Source organism: Malaclemys terrapin, chromosome 6 (genome assembly GCF_027887155.1).
Source record: "Malaclemys terrapin pileata isolate rMalTer1 chromosome 6, rMalTer1.hap1, whole genome shotgun sequence".
NCBI classification, from domain to species: Eukaryota; Metazoa; Chordata; order Testudines; family Emydidae; genus Malaclemys; species Malaclemys terrapin.
This window is the reverse complement of record NC_071510.1, coordinates 51,610,082-51,628,693: the sequence shown is the minus strand read 5'-3', so window position 1 is coordinate 51,628,693 and position 18,612 is coordinate 51,610,082. Positions and strand designations below refer to the sequence as shown.

The 18,612-nt window shown below is 38.2% G+C and overlaps 1 protein-coding gene across 1 annotated transcript; it reads left to right on the top strand.

Annotated features, from left to right (window-relative positions):
* Positions 1-401: 401 nt before the first annotated feature.
* On the top strand, positions 402-15,831 carry NFIL3 (nuclear factor, interleukin 3 regulated). Its single transcript, XM_054033008.1, has 2 exons — positions 402-709; positions 13,787-15,831. Exon 2 carries the CDS (start codon positions 13,984-13,986, stop codon positions 15,367-15,369), a length of 1,386 nt encoding a protein of 461 aa, XP_053888983.1. The 5' UTR covers positions 402-709; positions 13,787-13,983; the 3' UTR covers positions 15,370-15,831.
* The last annotated feature ends 2,781 nt before the right edge of the window (positions 15,832-18,612 follow it).

Here is an 18,612-nt window from a genome sequence, read left to right as displayed (position 1 = left end):
GCAGGGCATATTTCGCCTCTTCTCGGTGCTCCTTCACGCCTGCGCCACAACAACATCTGTTTGCGTTGGAGCTCTGTAAAAGCTACAGGGTAACTAAATTGCGGCTGAAAGTGTTCCAGAGTCAATAAGCGAGAAACACAGAGAAAGTCTCCACCTTAACTCTGGCCTCTGGCTCTCCTTTGGGTAATTACGTAAATGTCAGCAGCCCCCCCCCGTGCCCCCCTCGGCTGGTTATGCAATACCCAGCGCATATATCTACTGTACCACACACAGCTCCCATAGGGCGGGGGGAGTGTTAAGGGAGGAGGAAAGGGGGTTCAATTCAAGTCTGGTCCTGCCCTATTACTCCCCTAAGGGAGGCATCCATTGGCTGCACCCCGAGAGCGCTGAGCTCTGATTGGGGGCGGGCCGCTGCCAGTCACAGCAAAGGCTGGCATGAGGACTGTGCGTTGTGAGGAGTGTACAGGACTGACCTACTAACACAGATCCCTCTCCAACTGCGGCGGCGGTACCACCAGCAGACACGTTCGCTCCCTCGCTGAGACAGAAGCTGCTCCACTCCCAGGACTGGTGCAAGGGGCTTCAGAGCCACTCACACCGAGTTCTCTAGTCCCGCTCCCCGTAGCGATCGGGAGAAGAACAGAGGCAAATGCCAGCGGTTTGCTGGAAGGATACAGCTTATTTCATTCTGCCAGTGGCGATTATGAAGGTATGGTAACACTGTAATGGCTTGTAGTCTACACTGGATCCTTCGGTGTGGTGCTCCCCTACCTTGGCTTACACACTTATCGGTGTGTGTATAAATCTCTCTCGATGGCTCCATGTAGCTGGATATAGACCCGTGTACGCTATATGTATGTGTGTGTGCGTGTGTGTATTTGTGTGTGTGTGTGTGTATATATATATAAAACTTTTGCTAGCATGTCAGTACTGGGACTCGCCACCTTAAGGTGGCCGCTTTGATTGCAGCGCCCTCTCGACAGCACGTAGACTTGGAGCTGCTGCTGCTGCTTGTTTGCTGGCTTTGGATACGTTGTTGTTGCATAATATGTCTCCTTGTTTGAGGAAAATTGATGTTTTCATAGAGAAAAGCGCCAGCGAGGTTTGATCTGACGCTGATCCCTCTCACTCTGGGTGGGGAAAGCGTATATTTGGGGGAGTGGGGAAATAGCTGATTAAAAATACTGGTTTTGCCTGCTAAAAGAAGGTTAGTTGAAGGAATAAACAGGAGAAGGAATTTAGAAAATTGTTTAAATATTAACCTATTTTAGATTTAAAAAAAAAACATACCTCAGACCCTTTTTGTCCTCTGACTGTGTAACAAGCCCGAGGGAAGGTTTGTGGGTCTTGTTCTTTCGCACATTGCATAATCTGTTCCCTGTGTACTGGCAAGCATTTGGATGTGATGTGTGTGCGTTGCGTGTGCAATACTTTTGATAATTTTGGTGCAGATTTAGGGAATTAGATCATTAAATGCACCAATTTTTTGTGTATTTCACACCAAATAAGGAGTTTTTATGCCGATTGTCAGTGACTGTCGGCGAGTTTACATTTTCACTTTGCGCTCAGGGATCTTGTTTTTATACACGGAAAAGAGTACATGTATCATTCAGTTCTCTTATATTATATTAATTTGTATTTGTCTGTGCCTTTTCCCTCACTTTGCTCACTGTTTTTCAGACACTGCAATACTGATCATTTAATAGTTCTTGGAAATGTTGCATTATGTAACCACAGAATTTGCTGGCAGTCAGGGTAGGAAGAGGGACCTAATTACGCGATTTTATAATCTCGATACAAAGAAACTAGGACAATCTCAGGCTAAAAATGTCACTGTAACAGATTTTTTTAAAAGTGTGTTTAACAAGGAAAGTAGTCAAATGGTAAGTAGGGAGGTAACTCGTGGTTGCTGAATGTGGTATATACCCTTATAATGAAATTTGTGTTAATCTATATTTAGCCCTATCACATTTTAGCAATTGTGGCTTCATGTGCTATTTCGGTCTTTTCTCCAGAGCTGGGCAAATAGACGTTCAAGGCAATTTGGCTGAGTTTTTAACCCCACGTTTTGATAAGGCTGCATTTTAGGAAGGTATTTCTCCTAGACGCTAAGCATTTTGCTAGGCATTGGCTTTAATTTAAAAAAATATTAAAGAGATTGATACAAATTTTATATCAAGCCAGCAGCACCGAAGAAGTAAGATAGTCTGTCACCTCCCTTCATGATCGTAATGAACCCTGACGAAGTAAAACTCGGGGGAGGAGGGGTGAAGATGTAAAAGGGTATCCCATTCACATTAAATATTGGTGTTTTAGAATGTAACATGAGAAAAGCTGATGTAGGTTAGTATTACATTTTATATGAAACGAGGTTTTGATTATCCTCTGCCTGTGATCACAATAAAATGTTCACAGAATAATGATGATGATGCTTAATGAACAAAATAAGAATATTTCCCTTATATGTTAAAAACAATTAATGGCCCCGATCCTGCATTCCTTGTGAAGCCAGAACTGCCACTGGTTTCAATGGCTGAAGCCGGGGATGCAAAGTCGGGGGCAGGGTCTTTACATATGCCCTTATTGAGAAGACTGGACTCCTTTCTTAGATGAATTAAGTAAGTAAGATAATTAAGGTCAAGTTCTTTCCAGGAACCGAACCTGGTTTTAGCAACGGCCCCCAGTTTACAGTGTTTATTGTTGTTGCACATTATTCCCTGCGGCCCATGTGGAGTCAATGTAGCTGGTGCATAGGTAGGCGGGTGGATGTGTATTTTGGGGGAGGGGGTGTAGGCTTAAGGGCCGTGGGCTTAGTCCATTGGGAGGGAGTGCTGGTGCAGGTCGGAGGACCTCCTACTGCCTGGCGGAGAGCAGCAGCCCCTTCCCCGGGTAGCTGTCTTACCCGGGGCGGGGCGGGGCGGGAGGGGGAGAGGGGGTGCACAGGGAGGGGCCGCAGAACTAGGCGTTGGTTATTGTGACTGGGGAGGCGGATGGCGCTGCTGCTGCTCCGCATTCCTTTGTTCTGGAGCTGGGGGCGGATGGGAGGCAGCCCTGAGCCCCGGGGAGGGCGGGAGGAGGCGAGTGCTTGGGGAGGGCAGCCTGGGCTGAGCAGGAGCGTTAAGGAAAGCGGAGTAAATAAGGCAAGATAATAAATACTGGGTTGCTTTGTACTGACAGGGAGCGAGCGAGAGAAGAACAGGCACGGCAGTGGGAGGGATGCGTCTCCAGTCACGTAGTGTGTGTACTCGCTGTTCATTAACACGGAGCCGAAGGGGGGAGGGAAAGGAAGCGTCTCTCCTTCTGTGCTGAGAATGGAAATATGTTAAGCAATTCAGCCTGCTCCCACGTTCTCTCCTGCACCAACCGGAGCGCCCTGCTTCAGCAGCCTTTGTGCCTAGGCTTGGCAGCCACGCGTACAATATTGGGCTTTCTAGGGCGGCTCGCATAGTTTAATCGCCTGCTCATGTCTTTGAATTTTATACAGAGAGAGGATTTTACTTCTCTTGACGTTAGAGACAAGCACGCTACAGGTCAGGACTGTGCCCGCCCCCCCCCCCCCACACTCTTGCAGTCCTGAGCCTGGTAATAACAATTAGAACTTCACTTGTTCCAAGCACTACACTATTAAGTAATTTACTCTTACAACACCTTGTGCTGCAGGTGAGACATTCGAATGCAACCTGTATTAAGATCCCCATTTTACAGAAGTGGAAACAGTCACAGCCATGTAAATTGATATTATTTAAGTGGGTTTATGCCTTTTGTTGAATTTGACTCAAAACAATGTGACAATGTATCTATTTGGAGCTATTGATAAATATGTTATGTTCAGAAAATATCCTGTGATTATTCCTTATCCTTTCAGCTTGAATTATTAAATTCAAGTATATTATCTCCAGTTATCTGTATATACAATCTATTTTGAATTTACCTTGCCTCACTCAGTAATTCATGCAACACAACATTAAAATAATGCTAGGGGCATTATTCTTATTGTCCTCAGTCAAAACATTGACTTCAATAGGAATTTTCACTGAATAAGGTCTGCAGATTTGTCCCAAGACATGATTTAAACCAGCAAAATCAAGGAACACTGAGTAATGCTCCTTCACATTATTGGCACTAGCAGAAACTACTATAAAAATTGTCACATTATAGATATCTTTATTTGACTGTTAATGTGTTAACATTTTTCAGAATGATCTGTCTTCACTTTCCATTTTTAGTTATCTTCTATTTTTAACTTGTCTTATTCTCTAAAGAATTGTTAACTAGCGTTCAAAATATCCAGCTTCCTGGATTTGCCCTCAGAGCTTCACATTTCTGTTGGAATTGATTTTCTAAGGAAATGATTTAAAAGGTGTCAAAAAGTTTACAGACTTCCCAAAAGCAATATGAACTTACACGACCTCCCCACAGCTTATCTGAGCCTATGAAGAAACAGTATTTGCCATACTTTGGCTGAAAATTGTGGAACACACGATATTGCTTTTGCTGATTATAGCATGAGTGTATAGTCAACAAAATCTATCAATCGCTGTTCTACTTGTTCAAGCACTTGTCTTTTTTTTATTTCAAGATATCTTTTGCTCATTTTAAGCTGACTTACTTTAGCAAATGGTTATGCAAACAACATTTATGCAGTTTGTTTTTCCAGACAGCAACCCTGTTACCATATTTTTGTGAGCTGCAGTTATAACATCACTATTATGCAATAACTTGAACAATAAAATCCTTTGTTTGAGTCTTACTACACACAGTTAAGCAATGTGTCTGAGTCATCAGCTTAATAGATTCTTCCAGGTGACCTTGCCATGATAATTACAGCCAGTTATAAGATATAAATGTGCTTAGGATATGTAATAAAAAAGATGCAAATATATGCCCATATCCTGCGGTCCCTTCCCAAGCAAAATATCAGTTGATTTAAATGTTGAACTATTTTTCAGAGTTAAAAACCCATTTAGTTAAACATTTTCATTGAAATATTTGTAATTTAAACTGATAGTGGTGGGGTGAGCTTTACGGTCAAAAATAAGAACTTGAAAAATGAAGACATACTGAATTTGATTCAAAATGTGATAGAAACAATGCCTTTGAAAACTCCTTCTTTGTTTCTCTATTTTTAAAAAAGTGTGCCTGAAATTTATTAGCATTAGTATATTGTTTGATATCCTGTGTTTTTTCCTTCCTAACTTACACTTGAGTTGGTGCTTGTCCAAATTAGCATAACATAGGAATACTGAAAGACTTTGTAAATTCTGAGCGTTGATATTACATAAGAGATTTTCTTTTTGATTGGAAAGAAATACCTTTTTTTACAACTTTTTTTTAGTTTTCTCTGAAGTGAACTTACAGTATAAAAACAGAGACAATGATCTGTCTGTAGGAAAATTATATAATTTGATTATGGAGTAAAAATACTGTTATAATAAAACTAAGTTCTTTTTTTTAGCATATATTGTTTATTATTAACACATGCTTAGATTCTTCTTTTTTGTGTTTGTTGATAATATGTTTTGTCAAGGCAGCCCACACTCATCAGAGCATAGACTCTTCATTGTTTTAACAAGTTTAGGAAGAAATCACATCTCAATGGTAGTACATAGAAGATTAAATGGAATGTGCTTTTAAAGCTTTCACTCCTTGTCATTCTGTGCTGGAATATTTTCTGTTTGTTTGTTTTTTCTTTTTGCATGTATCCTGTTTTAGTTACCATATCTTGCAGGGTTATCATACCGCTTTGACTCAGTTTTCTGTTCTGTTGCTGAGTTTGTTGATGAGGGTTCCTGACTGAATGACCAAACTCAACCTCCCATGGAGTTTGCATCACAAGCAGTTCAATGTAGGCCCAGTCCTGCAACTGGCTTTGTGGGGATGGACCCACCCCTACATTTGCATGGAGCCCAAGCAAAGTCCACGGCTTTGTATGGACACAGTGGTCCATGCATGTGGATCATCTTGCAGGATTGGGGCCTACATATATTGCTATTTCTGTTTCATTTGTAGAGTGTGTTAGAAATTATTACACATGTTGTCTATTACATCATGATGTTTCACGTTTTTGCACATCATTTCTTATGTCAGAGATACATGGCCAAATCCTCAGCTGACGTCCATTGACATAGTACCATTGCCTTCAATAGAACAACACTAGTTACTCCAGCTGAGGATCTGGCTCATATTTTGAATTGGTGAGAATACAATACAATTAATACATAAGAATGTTATTTGTTTTAGGTATAATGGAAACAACATTCCTTCATCATTTTTTGTCTTGTGGCCTTTAATTGAGGGGAAAACAAAACAAAATAATATTTTGAGTGTTTGAAATTAGCTAGGCTGTGATTTTGTTTGTGGAAACCTTTTAATATGAAAATAGTGGTCTCGTATAATCGAAAATGTTTATTAAGAAACAGCTAGTGACATAGAAAAAAATCTTCCTGTTATATTCTTCATAACTTTAAGAATTATTTTTAGCTCAGTTTAATATTTTTTATAATAACCCATTAGAACCATAACAATGCCATTTGTTTCTTTACCTGAGTGTGTCTTCCTGTGCACCTTTACATTACCAGCTTGTCATTAAGTTTGCTCCTTAGTACTCTGAATTAATGACACATATTTTTCTAAAACAAAGCACTGAAGCATTTGTTTTGGAAAAATAATGAAAAAAATCAATAGAGAATTACACAGGCTTTCCAAACAAATCGGAAGAAAATATAGGTCAAATGTGGGCTACTAACCTTGACTGATCTTTTGAGCAACAGCTATTTTTAACACACATTTAGTTCTCTCCAGATGATAATTTTATTTGCATAATTTGTGTTATTAACCTTTGAGAAGCAAACTATACTTTAATGAGTTAATCTATAATTATTAAGATAAACAGTAACAGAAGTGGTTCCTAACAGTGAAGGCCTTTCATAAGACTTCAGCCTTCTGGGTACAGCTTCAAGTGTGACAATATGGAAGTACTATAATATTTCAGTTGCCTTGATAAGCTTTACTGTATTTGTGCGACTGTGGAGAATCTAATACATTAATGATTCTCTTACATTCACATTAAGTGTATTAAGTAGATTCCTCTTTTTATTACCTTTAAAAAAAGTAAAATAAAGAAGTTTTATCCAAAATGTTTCATCTTGTGTTTAAACATCATAATGACTATTACACTGGTCTATAATTTAATTGTGGATTGATCCTTCAGTCTTTAAACGCTTAAGATGCTCATTGGTTTGAGAGAGGTGTTTTATGTGCACAGGATTAAAAATAGAAGATAATATCAGAATTCTAATCCTAATTTTATCATGTTTCCTCTGTAACCTTGAGTAGCCACTCAGTCATACCATGTAATCCTGTTCACCAGTGTGGTCCCAGAAAGGCTAAACTTCGTCTGATCTAAACTGCACGAGTTGGCTGACCCACAAACCTGCATTAGGGTTGGCATTCTGGATCCACTCAAGCCAGTGGCGAAACTCCCATTGATCCTGTGTGGAGCCAGATCTAAGGCCCTTCAAAATAAATGGGATTATTTTGAATGCCTTTAGTGGGGTTTGGCTCAGACCATAGGGGCCAGATCCTCAGCTGGGGTAAATTGTCATAGCTTCATTAACTTCAGTGTGTCATAACTGAATTAACTTCAATGGAATTATGACAGTTTACACAAGGTGAATATCTGTCCCCAGGGCAGTAGAAATTCATGGCACTGCATTTGCCTATAATCTGCAAAGAGTAGTTGTAGACAGGCTTCAAATTGTGGAAGAGATTTGGTTCCTCAGACTCACCTGTTAATTTAGGTTACATCCATGCTACAAGCTAGGGCTGTGATTCCCCCTGCTTGAGTACATATACTCGGGCTAACTCTGATTGAGCTAGCATGAGTATAAATAGCAGTGTAGTATGGGTGGCATCAGTGGAGGCACAGCTGAGCTGAGTCAAGTACATATTCACCAGGTCCAGGCATATTCGTACTCAGCATGGCTCAGCCGTGCCACTGCTGCCATTACCTGTGCTACCACTGCTATTTATATGTGTGCTACGTCTATGAGAGCTGGCATGAGTATGGGTGCATGAACAGGAGAATCACATCCCTAGCTCTTAGTCTAGATGTAGTATTTGGCTGCATGCTTACTTCCAAAATTGCACCCTCAGTTTCCCCAGCTGGAAAATGGGGATGATAATACATCTTCACCTTATCAAGGTGTTGGGGTCAGATAGTCAGCAAATATTTGTAAAGTGCTTTGAAGATGGAAAGTACTAAGTATATTCTTAATTTTTTAGAATTGTTGAGTGCAAAATGGTTGTTGGGTTGGGTGCCTATGAATGCCAGTGTTTCTGGTTTGTGAAGAGACTTTAGTTAAATTGCCCTGTGACAGGATGCTAACGATAACATATCTAATGATAACTGTGCAAAACACTGAAAACAACAATTGGAAATCTAAATATATATACTTACATTTAGTTTGCTTGGTTGGTTGGTTGGTTTAGCAAATTGTTTATATTATACTTGACAGTGTTTATTTAAATGGGTGCTGAGAAGTCACAGTGACAGAATAAATGGTTCTCACTTTAGAAATATTAGAAATGAATATTTGCAGTGGTCTTGAAACTGTATTTCATTTAGTCCACTGCAATCATCACCAGAATGTTAAGGGAACAGAAATAATTACCAGGGCTGCCGGGCGCTGGGTGGGAGGGGAGAGAGGCAGGAATGGGGGGAAGGGGAGAGTTTCTCCCAGTCACCCCAAAATGATGGAGGGGCAACTGGGCCAAGTTTGAGTGAGAGGTGTTGGATCTGGGGCGCAGGTTTGGGGCAGCCATCAATAGTGCGGGGAGCGACTTGCCTGCCCCAGCAGGGCCCACATCCCACCATTACCACCACTGGCATCATCACACTGGGCTCAAGGCCACCCACCAGGCCGAGAGCCTGGACGTGGGAGTGGAATTGGGAATACCACTCCCACGAGTAGTAGGGCTGGAACTCAGGGAGAGGTGGGACTGGGAGCAGCCCCCTGGTCTCACACAGGGCAGAGCCCCACCCCCCATCTCCATAGAGAGGGCAGTGATCCTACGGGCCTGGGGCCTCTCTGACCCCCATCCCCTCTCCTCTTCTTAAATTCTTTTGTTTCCATGATAATTTTTTGGAAGGATGGGGAGGGGGGAGGGAGAGGGGAAAGCTCTGTTTCAAATTTTGCCTTAGGCCCCCCAAATCCACTGTACAGAGTTGCATAAAACATTTTTGAAGAATTTAACCATAGATATAATGCAAATTATTTTTGATAAATATAGAATAATTCTTTGCTAAGGAACATAAATCTTGTTCAATAAAACATTATGGGTCATATTTTGGCTTGGGAAACACACGTGTATGTGGGAACCACATGTGCGTATTCCAACACACAATTGACCTACATGATTACATTAGAAAGAACAAAGAGAGTCAAAATTATGACCCAGTCCTATAACACTTTTGTTCATTTAAGTATATAATGTGAACATGTGAGTAAGAGCTACATGATCGGGACCTTTTTATAATATCTTGAGACTATCTGCATGCTTCAATATTTTAAAATCCATGGATAAATTAACATCTCATGACTTCTGTGTACATCGTTTCTTGTTTCATTAGTATGAATTTTAGAGAACAGTCATATTAGCTCTTGAATCTGAGGTCGGACTCTGCTCCTATTGAAGTCAATGGCAAAATTGCAGTGGAGCAGGATTGGATCTGTAATTAAGTTAATAGGGTTGAGTGCTATTACATTGTTGAATTGGCACTCAATGCCATTAACGTCAACCAACCCAATAAATAATTAAATAAATAAAAACCTTCAGCAGTGACTAATGTACAGCAGTATTAAATGTTGGTTTTAGAATACTTTATGAGGGAGTGATAAAGTAATTGCAAAATTAATCATAAGGGAAAATATTGGAATTTGAAATGTAGTCAGAGGAATCATTACAGTTCATTAGTTTATGTGTAAATACTCATGTTTTCCAGTGGAATTATAAAATACAATTGAAGTGAAATGGCTGTTTTTATTGAAGGCATTTTGCCATTATCATCAGATGGAATTTAATTTGTTTACAGACTCTATATTGAGCTGATCCACAAGGAAAACCATTAACAGACAAGGGGTTTTAGTTCTCTGTTTGTATAACTGCAGTTTTCATTAAGATGATACAAATGTTCAAGGAAGACACTGATAGAGCTAATAGTTTGCTGGTGCTTTAATGATTTACCAAAAGCATAATGTCAAAGCTTTTGACATAAGTGGCAATTATATAAGGTTGACTAAAAATCATCTGCCAAATTTAGACCATATGCACTTCTCACATGGATACAGGCAGGGAGCGCATATGAATGTTGCTTGCAAAGCACTGTTGTTTTGAACACATATTTAGATGAGCCATGGTCTTGTGTACAATCCCTCCCTCATTCAGGTTATTCATGATAAGGGCACCAGTAATATGCACAAGACGGAGCGTGGCCAAATCAGGAGATATGTTTGCTGAAACAAGCAGACCATGCCTCCTTGGAATGCCCAATCTGCAGAAGTTCTGTGGCTCATGAACTCTGCAGTAATCAAAATATTACAGCTCATCCTGGTTGTATTTTTTTGCTTAAGTGCAACCTTAGGCCTGAATATTGGCCTGGGAAACTACATATGAATTTGGAATCACTGCATACTCAAAACTCCCAGTGACTGAGAGAAGATTGGTGGTAAATAACTGAATTTTGAGTAATTGGTGTTTGGATTGGTTTGTAATAATTCTGATCCTACCAATTATCTGTCTATTATTATTTTTATTACTATTAGTATTATTTTATTATTATTGTTCCTAATTATATGTATAATGGTAATGCCCAAAAGCTTCATTCAGGATGGACTGGGGTCTCATGCAGAATGCTGTACAAAAACATACAAAGACATGGTCCTTGCCTTGAAACACAATCTAATTGAAAGACAAAATACCACACTAGGAAAGAAAGGGGGATGGAAGATGAGAATAATTGTAATAAGATCATGTTGCTACTTAAGCTGGCTTGTATGTAGCTTGAAAGTTCCAAATAATGTAAATATTTTAAAAATATGTACAACTAACTAATTATCATCAAATCTCTATCGCTGTTGAGTATTTATTTTCAATGATAATAACTTTTAAAAGACCTTGACGTTCCAACCTGTACAGCACAGCACATAAATGTATAGGATATAAGCCTGTATGTATATAAGTATCCCCTCTTCTAGGAGTATCAATATCTAGTATCTGATTTTGATTTCAGTTATCTACTACATTTTTTATTTTACTCAAATCTCTGTGTCATTCGGGTCTGATCCAACTCCCACTGAAGGCCCACTGTGTATCCCACTGACTTCAGTAAGAATTGGATCAGAGTCTTAAAGAATAAATACATAACTTCTGGTAAAGATATGTTTTCATTGATATTTGATAGAAAAGGTGTACTGTTTCACATTATGTACTTTAGAAAGTGGATACATTTCCTCATTGGAAAGCCAAAAATTATTTAATGACTTGAATAAATATGATTGCCAGTGTACTTAATGTACCAAGATAGTTACTGGTCAGTATTCTTTTGATCTAGTAATTCCAGTGCTACAGAATAATGTAAATATAACCTGTGCATTGTATTTTACATGACATAAGTCAAAGGATGAATATTCTGGAAATGACTTCAATTGCCAGTTGACCAGATTGATTCTATTTTTTGTTACTGTAGCACAACATGGTGCTGCATTTACACATTTCACCTGTATTGCAACTGTTCTGACTCATTTAAATAAATGTACATTAAAATTAATATGTTCAACAGTGAATTTTAACAGTATTATACTGCATTCGGTTATACAAATGCTAAAATATAGCATTGTAATAACCAGTATTGCTGTAATGGTACTTCAGCTAAACAAACTATAGTGGATTTTATATGAAGTTGTGGGGATATGTGGTGGGGATCTTCTTTCTTTAAAGGCCTGATGCAAAGCATGTTTAACTTAATGGAATGACTCCCATTGACTTCACCATGGGCTTTAGATCAGCTCTAATTGTGTAGTTACTTGTATATTAGTTACATTTCTGTTTTGCAAGCACAGTAATTTGTGGTGCTGCTGTTGCTGTAAATAGTTAATGTTGTCTATGGAGTGGTTAGCTCTTGACTTCATTTCCCATTAAGGTTGCATTACCAAAGATAAATAGTTATAAGCCAGTAACTAACCATGGATTTTAGAAAAGTCTGCTTAGCTGTTCTATTAAATGTGTTAATTTTTCATGACAGAGGAGTTGGCATGGTTTGATGAAACAGAACCCAGCTTGAAACCCAAGTCTTTATGATCCCTGATTAATTGTTATTACATCACTCACTCCACTTTGCCTTCTGGAAAAGACAAGAGAAACAGGCAGTATACAATTCATTTATTCTTTTGTAACTTTCCCAGCTGATAAAGTTAAAATTAGTTTCATTAGTCATTGTAAACACATGCCCAATAAGTAGTGACATTAAGCTAAAGTCACTGATATATTTATTTTTTTAAATATACAGGCAGCATAGAGAGTCATTGCTATGTGGATAGTCAGTCGTTTAAAAGCAGTTGTCCTGCTAAATTTATTTTATCGGGAACATGATTAACCATGGAAAATTTGGTATGGAGGGAAACTATGTCTAGGATCAAAAAGAAATTTTGTCATGAGAACAAAGTATTTTTGTATTGATATGAATTAAATAATACAAAATGCCAGCTTAAATGCTAAGTCGAATTTTAATGACAAAATGTCTGGAGTTAAAGGTTAAGCTAGTTTTCTTTAGTTGATGATCCCATTTCAGATTTAAACTTCTGTTCTAATTTGTGCAGTGTTTTGCTGCAGTTATGCATCCTTAAATGTTGCTAAATTGTACTGTGGTATAGTAAAAGCATTTTTCAAATGAGAATTATGTTAGTAAATGTTGTTATCCTAATGTAATTTCACTAATTACTCAATAGTTTTTTCTTTTCGATATGAGAGATCAACCTTATGTAATATAATTTTTTCTTCATCGTTGATTTTTGAAAAAGAGTGACGTATTTGTCAGACTTATATAACTTGTGCTTAAACTAAATTATATTGATATGACCAGGCAAAAAGGGTTCTTAAACGTCATGTGATCTCTATACTAAATGTAAAAATAATATATGTTTTAAAAGTTAATTATTTTTATGTGCTGTGTAGCTGAAATGTGTTCTGTCATTATTTTAAGGCAATGAAAAAAGTATTCTAACTTCTTTAAATCAGCCTGGGTTATTTTTAATCTGTAATGTACCCAAATATATAACATTTCTAAATCACACGCCACAGCTGCTTTTGGAAGAGATATCTTTATATGGAGGGATAAGATATTTTCCAGTGCTGCTAATCAGCATGTCTAGTCATCTGTTAGTGTAGAGGCTTAAGTCGGTCAACGATGTAATGGAAAGTTCTATGACAACATTATTGTCGAATCAAAAACAAATGTTATTTTTACTGCTTTTCTTTGGATCATACTTTACTTGTTTTAAAAACAGGAACCATTATTTTTAATTTTTTTAATTGCATGGGGGAGGGAGAAAAGCTGCTAGCTGGTTACATAAAGTGAATTGGATCATTGTAAGTGTTGAGCTTCTTTTGTAGTCTAGTAGGTTTATGAATCAATCAATCATTATTCTAAATTATGTATTTTGAAAGTAGCATTTTAAAGCAGAAAATCAGCAATAACTGAATAATAATTGGTGCTTTTTATTTATTACAGGTTACTTAGAAGGTTCCCATTACATCTCTCAAGAAGTAAATTGGATCTGAACATTCTTCTGTTTGATAATATGAAACAAAAGGAATAATGCATATGGATTTAAAAGTACTGTATTTATTAGGTAGTTATGGTTTGAGAAGCACTGGAAAAACAGCTCACTCTGTTACTCATCATAGATCTACTAAAAATTGTTTCTGATGCAGCTGAGAAAAATGCAGACCATTAAAAAGGAACAGGCACCTGTTGACACAAGTAGCAATGTGGACAAAATCATGGTACTTAATTCTGCTTTAGCAGAAGTGTCTGAAGACTTGGCTACAAATGAAGACATAATACTTAATGAAGGAAATAGTGGAAAAAACAAATCTTCATCATGTCGGAGAAAGCGGGAATTCATTCCAGATGAAAAGAAAGATGCTATGTATTGGGAAAAAAGACGAAAAAATAACGAAGCTGCCAAAAGATCTCGCGAAAAACGACGACTGAATGACCTTGTCTTAGAGAACAAACTAATTGCATTAGGAGAGGAGAATGCCACGTTAAAGGCTGAGCTGCTTTCATTGAAGCTAAAGTTCGGTTTAATTAGCTCTGCAGCATATGCCCAAGAGATACAGAAGCTCAGTAATTCAACAGCTGTGTATTTCCAGGACTATCAAACTTCCAAATCAAATATTAACTCATTTGTGGATGAACATGAACCATCTATGGTGGGTAGTAGTTGTATTTCTGTCATCAAACACTCTCCACAAAGCTCTTTATCTGATGTGTCTGAAGTATCCTCAGTAGAGCATATTCAAGCAAGTCCTATACAGAATAATTGCAGAAGTCCTGAAAATAAGTTTCAAGTTATAAAGCAGGAGCCTATGGAATTGGAGAACTATGCAAGAGAGTCAAGAGATGATAGAGGCTCCTATGCAGCATCCATGTTTCCAAACTACATAGTAAATACCTTTAATGGGTACTCACATTCCCCTCCTCTGCTGCAAGTTAATAGGTCCTCCAGTAATTCTCCAAGAACTTCAGAAGCTGATGATGTGGTCATAGGAAAGTCATCTGATGGAGAAGATGAGCAGCAGGTCCCTAAAGGTCCAATTCATTCCCCAGTTGAACTTAAAAATGTTCACGCAACAGTTAAAGTTCCAGAGGTGAACTCTTCTGCACTGCCTCACAAGCTTCGAATTAAGGCTAAAGCCATGCAAGTCAAAGTGGAAGCAATGGATAATGACTATGATGCCACACAGAAACTATCATCACCAGTTGACATGACATCTAAAAGACATTTCGAGATTGAAAAGCACAATGCACAAACATTGGTACATTCTTCTCACACTCCTTTCTCTGTTCAAGTGACTAATATCCAAGACTGGTCTCTCAAACCAGAACATTGGCACCCAAAGGAACTCAATGTAAAAATTCAGAGTGGTTGCAAAACTGGAGTTGTTGAAATTAAAGACAATGTCTACAAAGTATCTGAGTCAGAGAACTTGTATTTGAAGCAGGGCATAGCAAACTTATCTGCAGAGGTTGCTTCACTTAAAAGACTTATAACTACACAACAAATCTCTGCTTCAGACTCTGGTTAAGTTACTACTGAATAAAGGCTTATTGTTTTAAAGGATGTCATTTGCAGTAGATCAATATGTTTTGTATTATGCTGAATTTTCACTGGACTTGTGATGTCATTTCACTGTAATGTTCATATAATGTCTGATTGATGGTGTCTTTTTGTGCACAAATTATTATGAAGACTAGGTTGTGTTATGATCACTATGCCTTGTGTATAGTCAAGTAGCCTGTATGGGGGCTGTATATAGTGAACCTTTTCTTTTTCTTGTTGTTGTTGTTCTATTATAAAGTGTGCAAGTTACCAGTTACAATAAAATATTGGTGACAAACACAGAACATCTACTGCAGGTCAATTGATTTCTATAAACATGTAAATATTTTGTTAATTATCAAATAAGAAGTCTTCCAAAATGTATTTCAGTTCACCCATATACTTGAGGTTTACAGCCTAAATAAACCAAATTGAAATTTATGACATACATGCTTGGAAAAAATCCTCGGTCACATTTTTTTCTTACAGACCTTTTATAAGAGAATAGAAACTGGCTTGATGTATTAAAAGAGATGTAAATATGAAGATCAAGCTTTCTTACCTTATTTATTACAGTAGATATACCAAAATAATAATATTAAGGAATTTTTTCTATTATTGTCTCAAATGAAAGAATATCTGGCTTTCAGTGCAGCTTATTGAGACAGATACTGAGACATTTATCTTGTATAGCTTGATTCTCCATATAAAATTAAGATTGTGGATCTTTGTAATTTGCAGAATCATGAAGCTGGAGTAATAGGTAAATCCTGCTGCAGCCCCTCTGCCCTTAATCAGTGTTCCAGGCCTGAAATACAGTGGATCTGCATAATTTCCACTGTGTAGGTGTGGGGTAGGCTATCTACAGACAGGCCATGCAAAAGGACTGCATCTCCTGGATGTAGTAGTTCTCTCCATAGCAATATGGTGGAGAATTGTGGCTTGGCTAGGGACATCCGCAGGTTAAAAACCCTTACAAAGCAGACTATGGTATCACCAGTGAAGTTGCAGGGTCCCAGCTGACACCTGGGTACCTGGGTTCACATACCAAGGCCCAGAACAGTTATAGGAATGAAATAAGGTTTATAGGAGATCCCCAGAAGTGATTAGTTCTAGATCTGGATGAAAAACGGGGGGGGGGGGGGGGGTTTTCTAAAACAAATGTAATTTCCATTTTTTGTCAAAAAACATTCTGTTGAAGTTTTCTCATCTGCTTTAGTGAGCTGACAACAAATGTCCCTGGATGTTGCATCAAGAGTTTTAAGTGTAAAGAAGACAAAATACAGAGACTCAAATCTTCTGTGCAGTTCAGCTCCTCTTTGCACAGGCAACAAGTGTTTCATACTGTGTTTGGCTGGGCTAGAGTCGGTATTTTTTCTCTTTGTGAGGAGCCATTAGGGCATGAAGACTTCCTGCTAAATCATACTCCTATCACTTTGGGTGGGCAAATTCTCACATTTTAAAATATTAAATCGTTTTTAAAATAGTATCTGTGTATGGCAGGGTTCTTTTTCTAGACAATTTGCCATCATTTAAAAAAAAATATTAATAAACACCTTACTGTTTCCTGGAGAAAATCACGATTAATTGCCATGATCCATAGTGAGCCCTACTTTGTCAGCATTGATTTTAAAAAACTGGAGTCAGTGATATTAATTTCATACTTCACTAAGAATGATAGGCAGATTTAAATTAGTTGGAGGTGAGGGGAATGTTGGGTGAAGAGGAACATCTGAAGCAACTTTCTATAGCTGTGGAACCTGGGTGAAATCCTGTGCCCACTAAAGTCAGTGGCAAAACTCCCACTGACTTCAGTGGAGCCAGGATTTCACACCTTGTCTTTTCTGTGGCTGATGAACCATGGTTGTGTTCTATGTGTGGGCCTTGTCATAGAAGCAACTGGTGATTTTCCACATTTCTTTGCATTCACAAAGCCCGTTAATTGCTGAACTGCAACCATAGTGTTCAGAGCTGCTAACAGAAGTATACCATTCTCTTAAATCACCCATTGCTCTTATTTAATGTCCTAATAATGCAATAGACACTATAGTTAGGATTTGTGTACATTTGGTAAGTAATAGAAGGAACACACTTGAACATTTCTGAAAATGAGTCCAGGATTATCACATAAAACTAAGGGAATTGCAAGTGAATGAGTAGGATTGGAAACACTAGAAGATGATTGCTACTAGCTGTTTGCTTGAAAAACATCTGTAAGAAACCACAGAATTCTTTAAATATTTTAGATATTATTTATCTCCTTGTGTAATAAAATGTGTTCAATGGGATGATTTAAAACGATGAGTAATGACATCTGTGTAAGCTGACCTACATCTTTAGCTGTTCCTCTGTTTGGTTATTTTAGCTCTTGTTACTTATAGTTGTCTGTTGTAATGGATAAATACTGCCCTCCTTTCTAGATGGTTATATTTTTACACTATTTTGTATGTTTCTATTTTGTGCAACTACTGTTTGATAGCAATGATTGTTGGGGAGTCTCGCTGGAAATCAGCCATAGCACCCGGCTTAGAAACAGGATCTTGTGTTATATGTATTCTCCCATGCATCTTAGCTTTTTGCTTCCTTTAAAAGAAATAATAATTTGCTAAAATCATTATAAATATTAGTGCATTATATGAGCCTGGTCTATAGGTGTTATCTCATCAGCTCTGAAGGTGATGACAGATTTTTTTTTTCATGTGAGTAATGTAGTGCATCTCACATAAAATTACATTATAAGAGGCAGGGAGGAGATTGCACATACAGAGCCAGGTTCTCAACCGTAATTCTGTCCCTTTTGCACCAGAATCTGGCCAAAACTGGCCTGCTGAGAACTCTCAACTGATATAAAGCATAGCTGACTTCTATACCAACTTCCCTCCCCGCACAGGAGCATGTCGGGAGGGAGGAGGTTAACTTGGACAGGAGAAGAGCGGAGTGGAACTCCAGTCCCATACAGCAATTTGCAGCTGACATATGGTCCCTGACAGCCCTAATCCCCCCACATCCCCTTTCCTGCGCTGAGTGTTTCCTGGCACAGGAGAAAATCTGACCTACATTAAAAGAGTTGCAATGGCTGGTCCATTAATCCCCATGTTGGGGTTTGTTTGTGCATAAACACACTTCAACTAAAGCAGTGCAAATCCTTGTATGGATACTCTTATTTCAGTTTGAGTGGCTTATTTGGGTTTGGCTTAAGTTCCAAATCAACTTAAACTAAACTGAATAA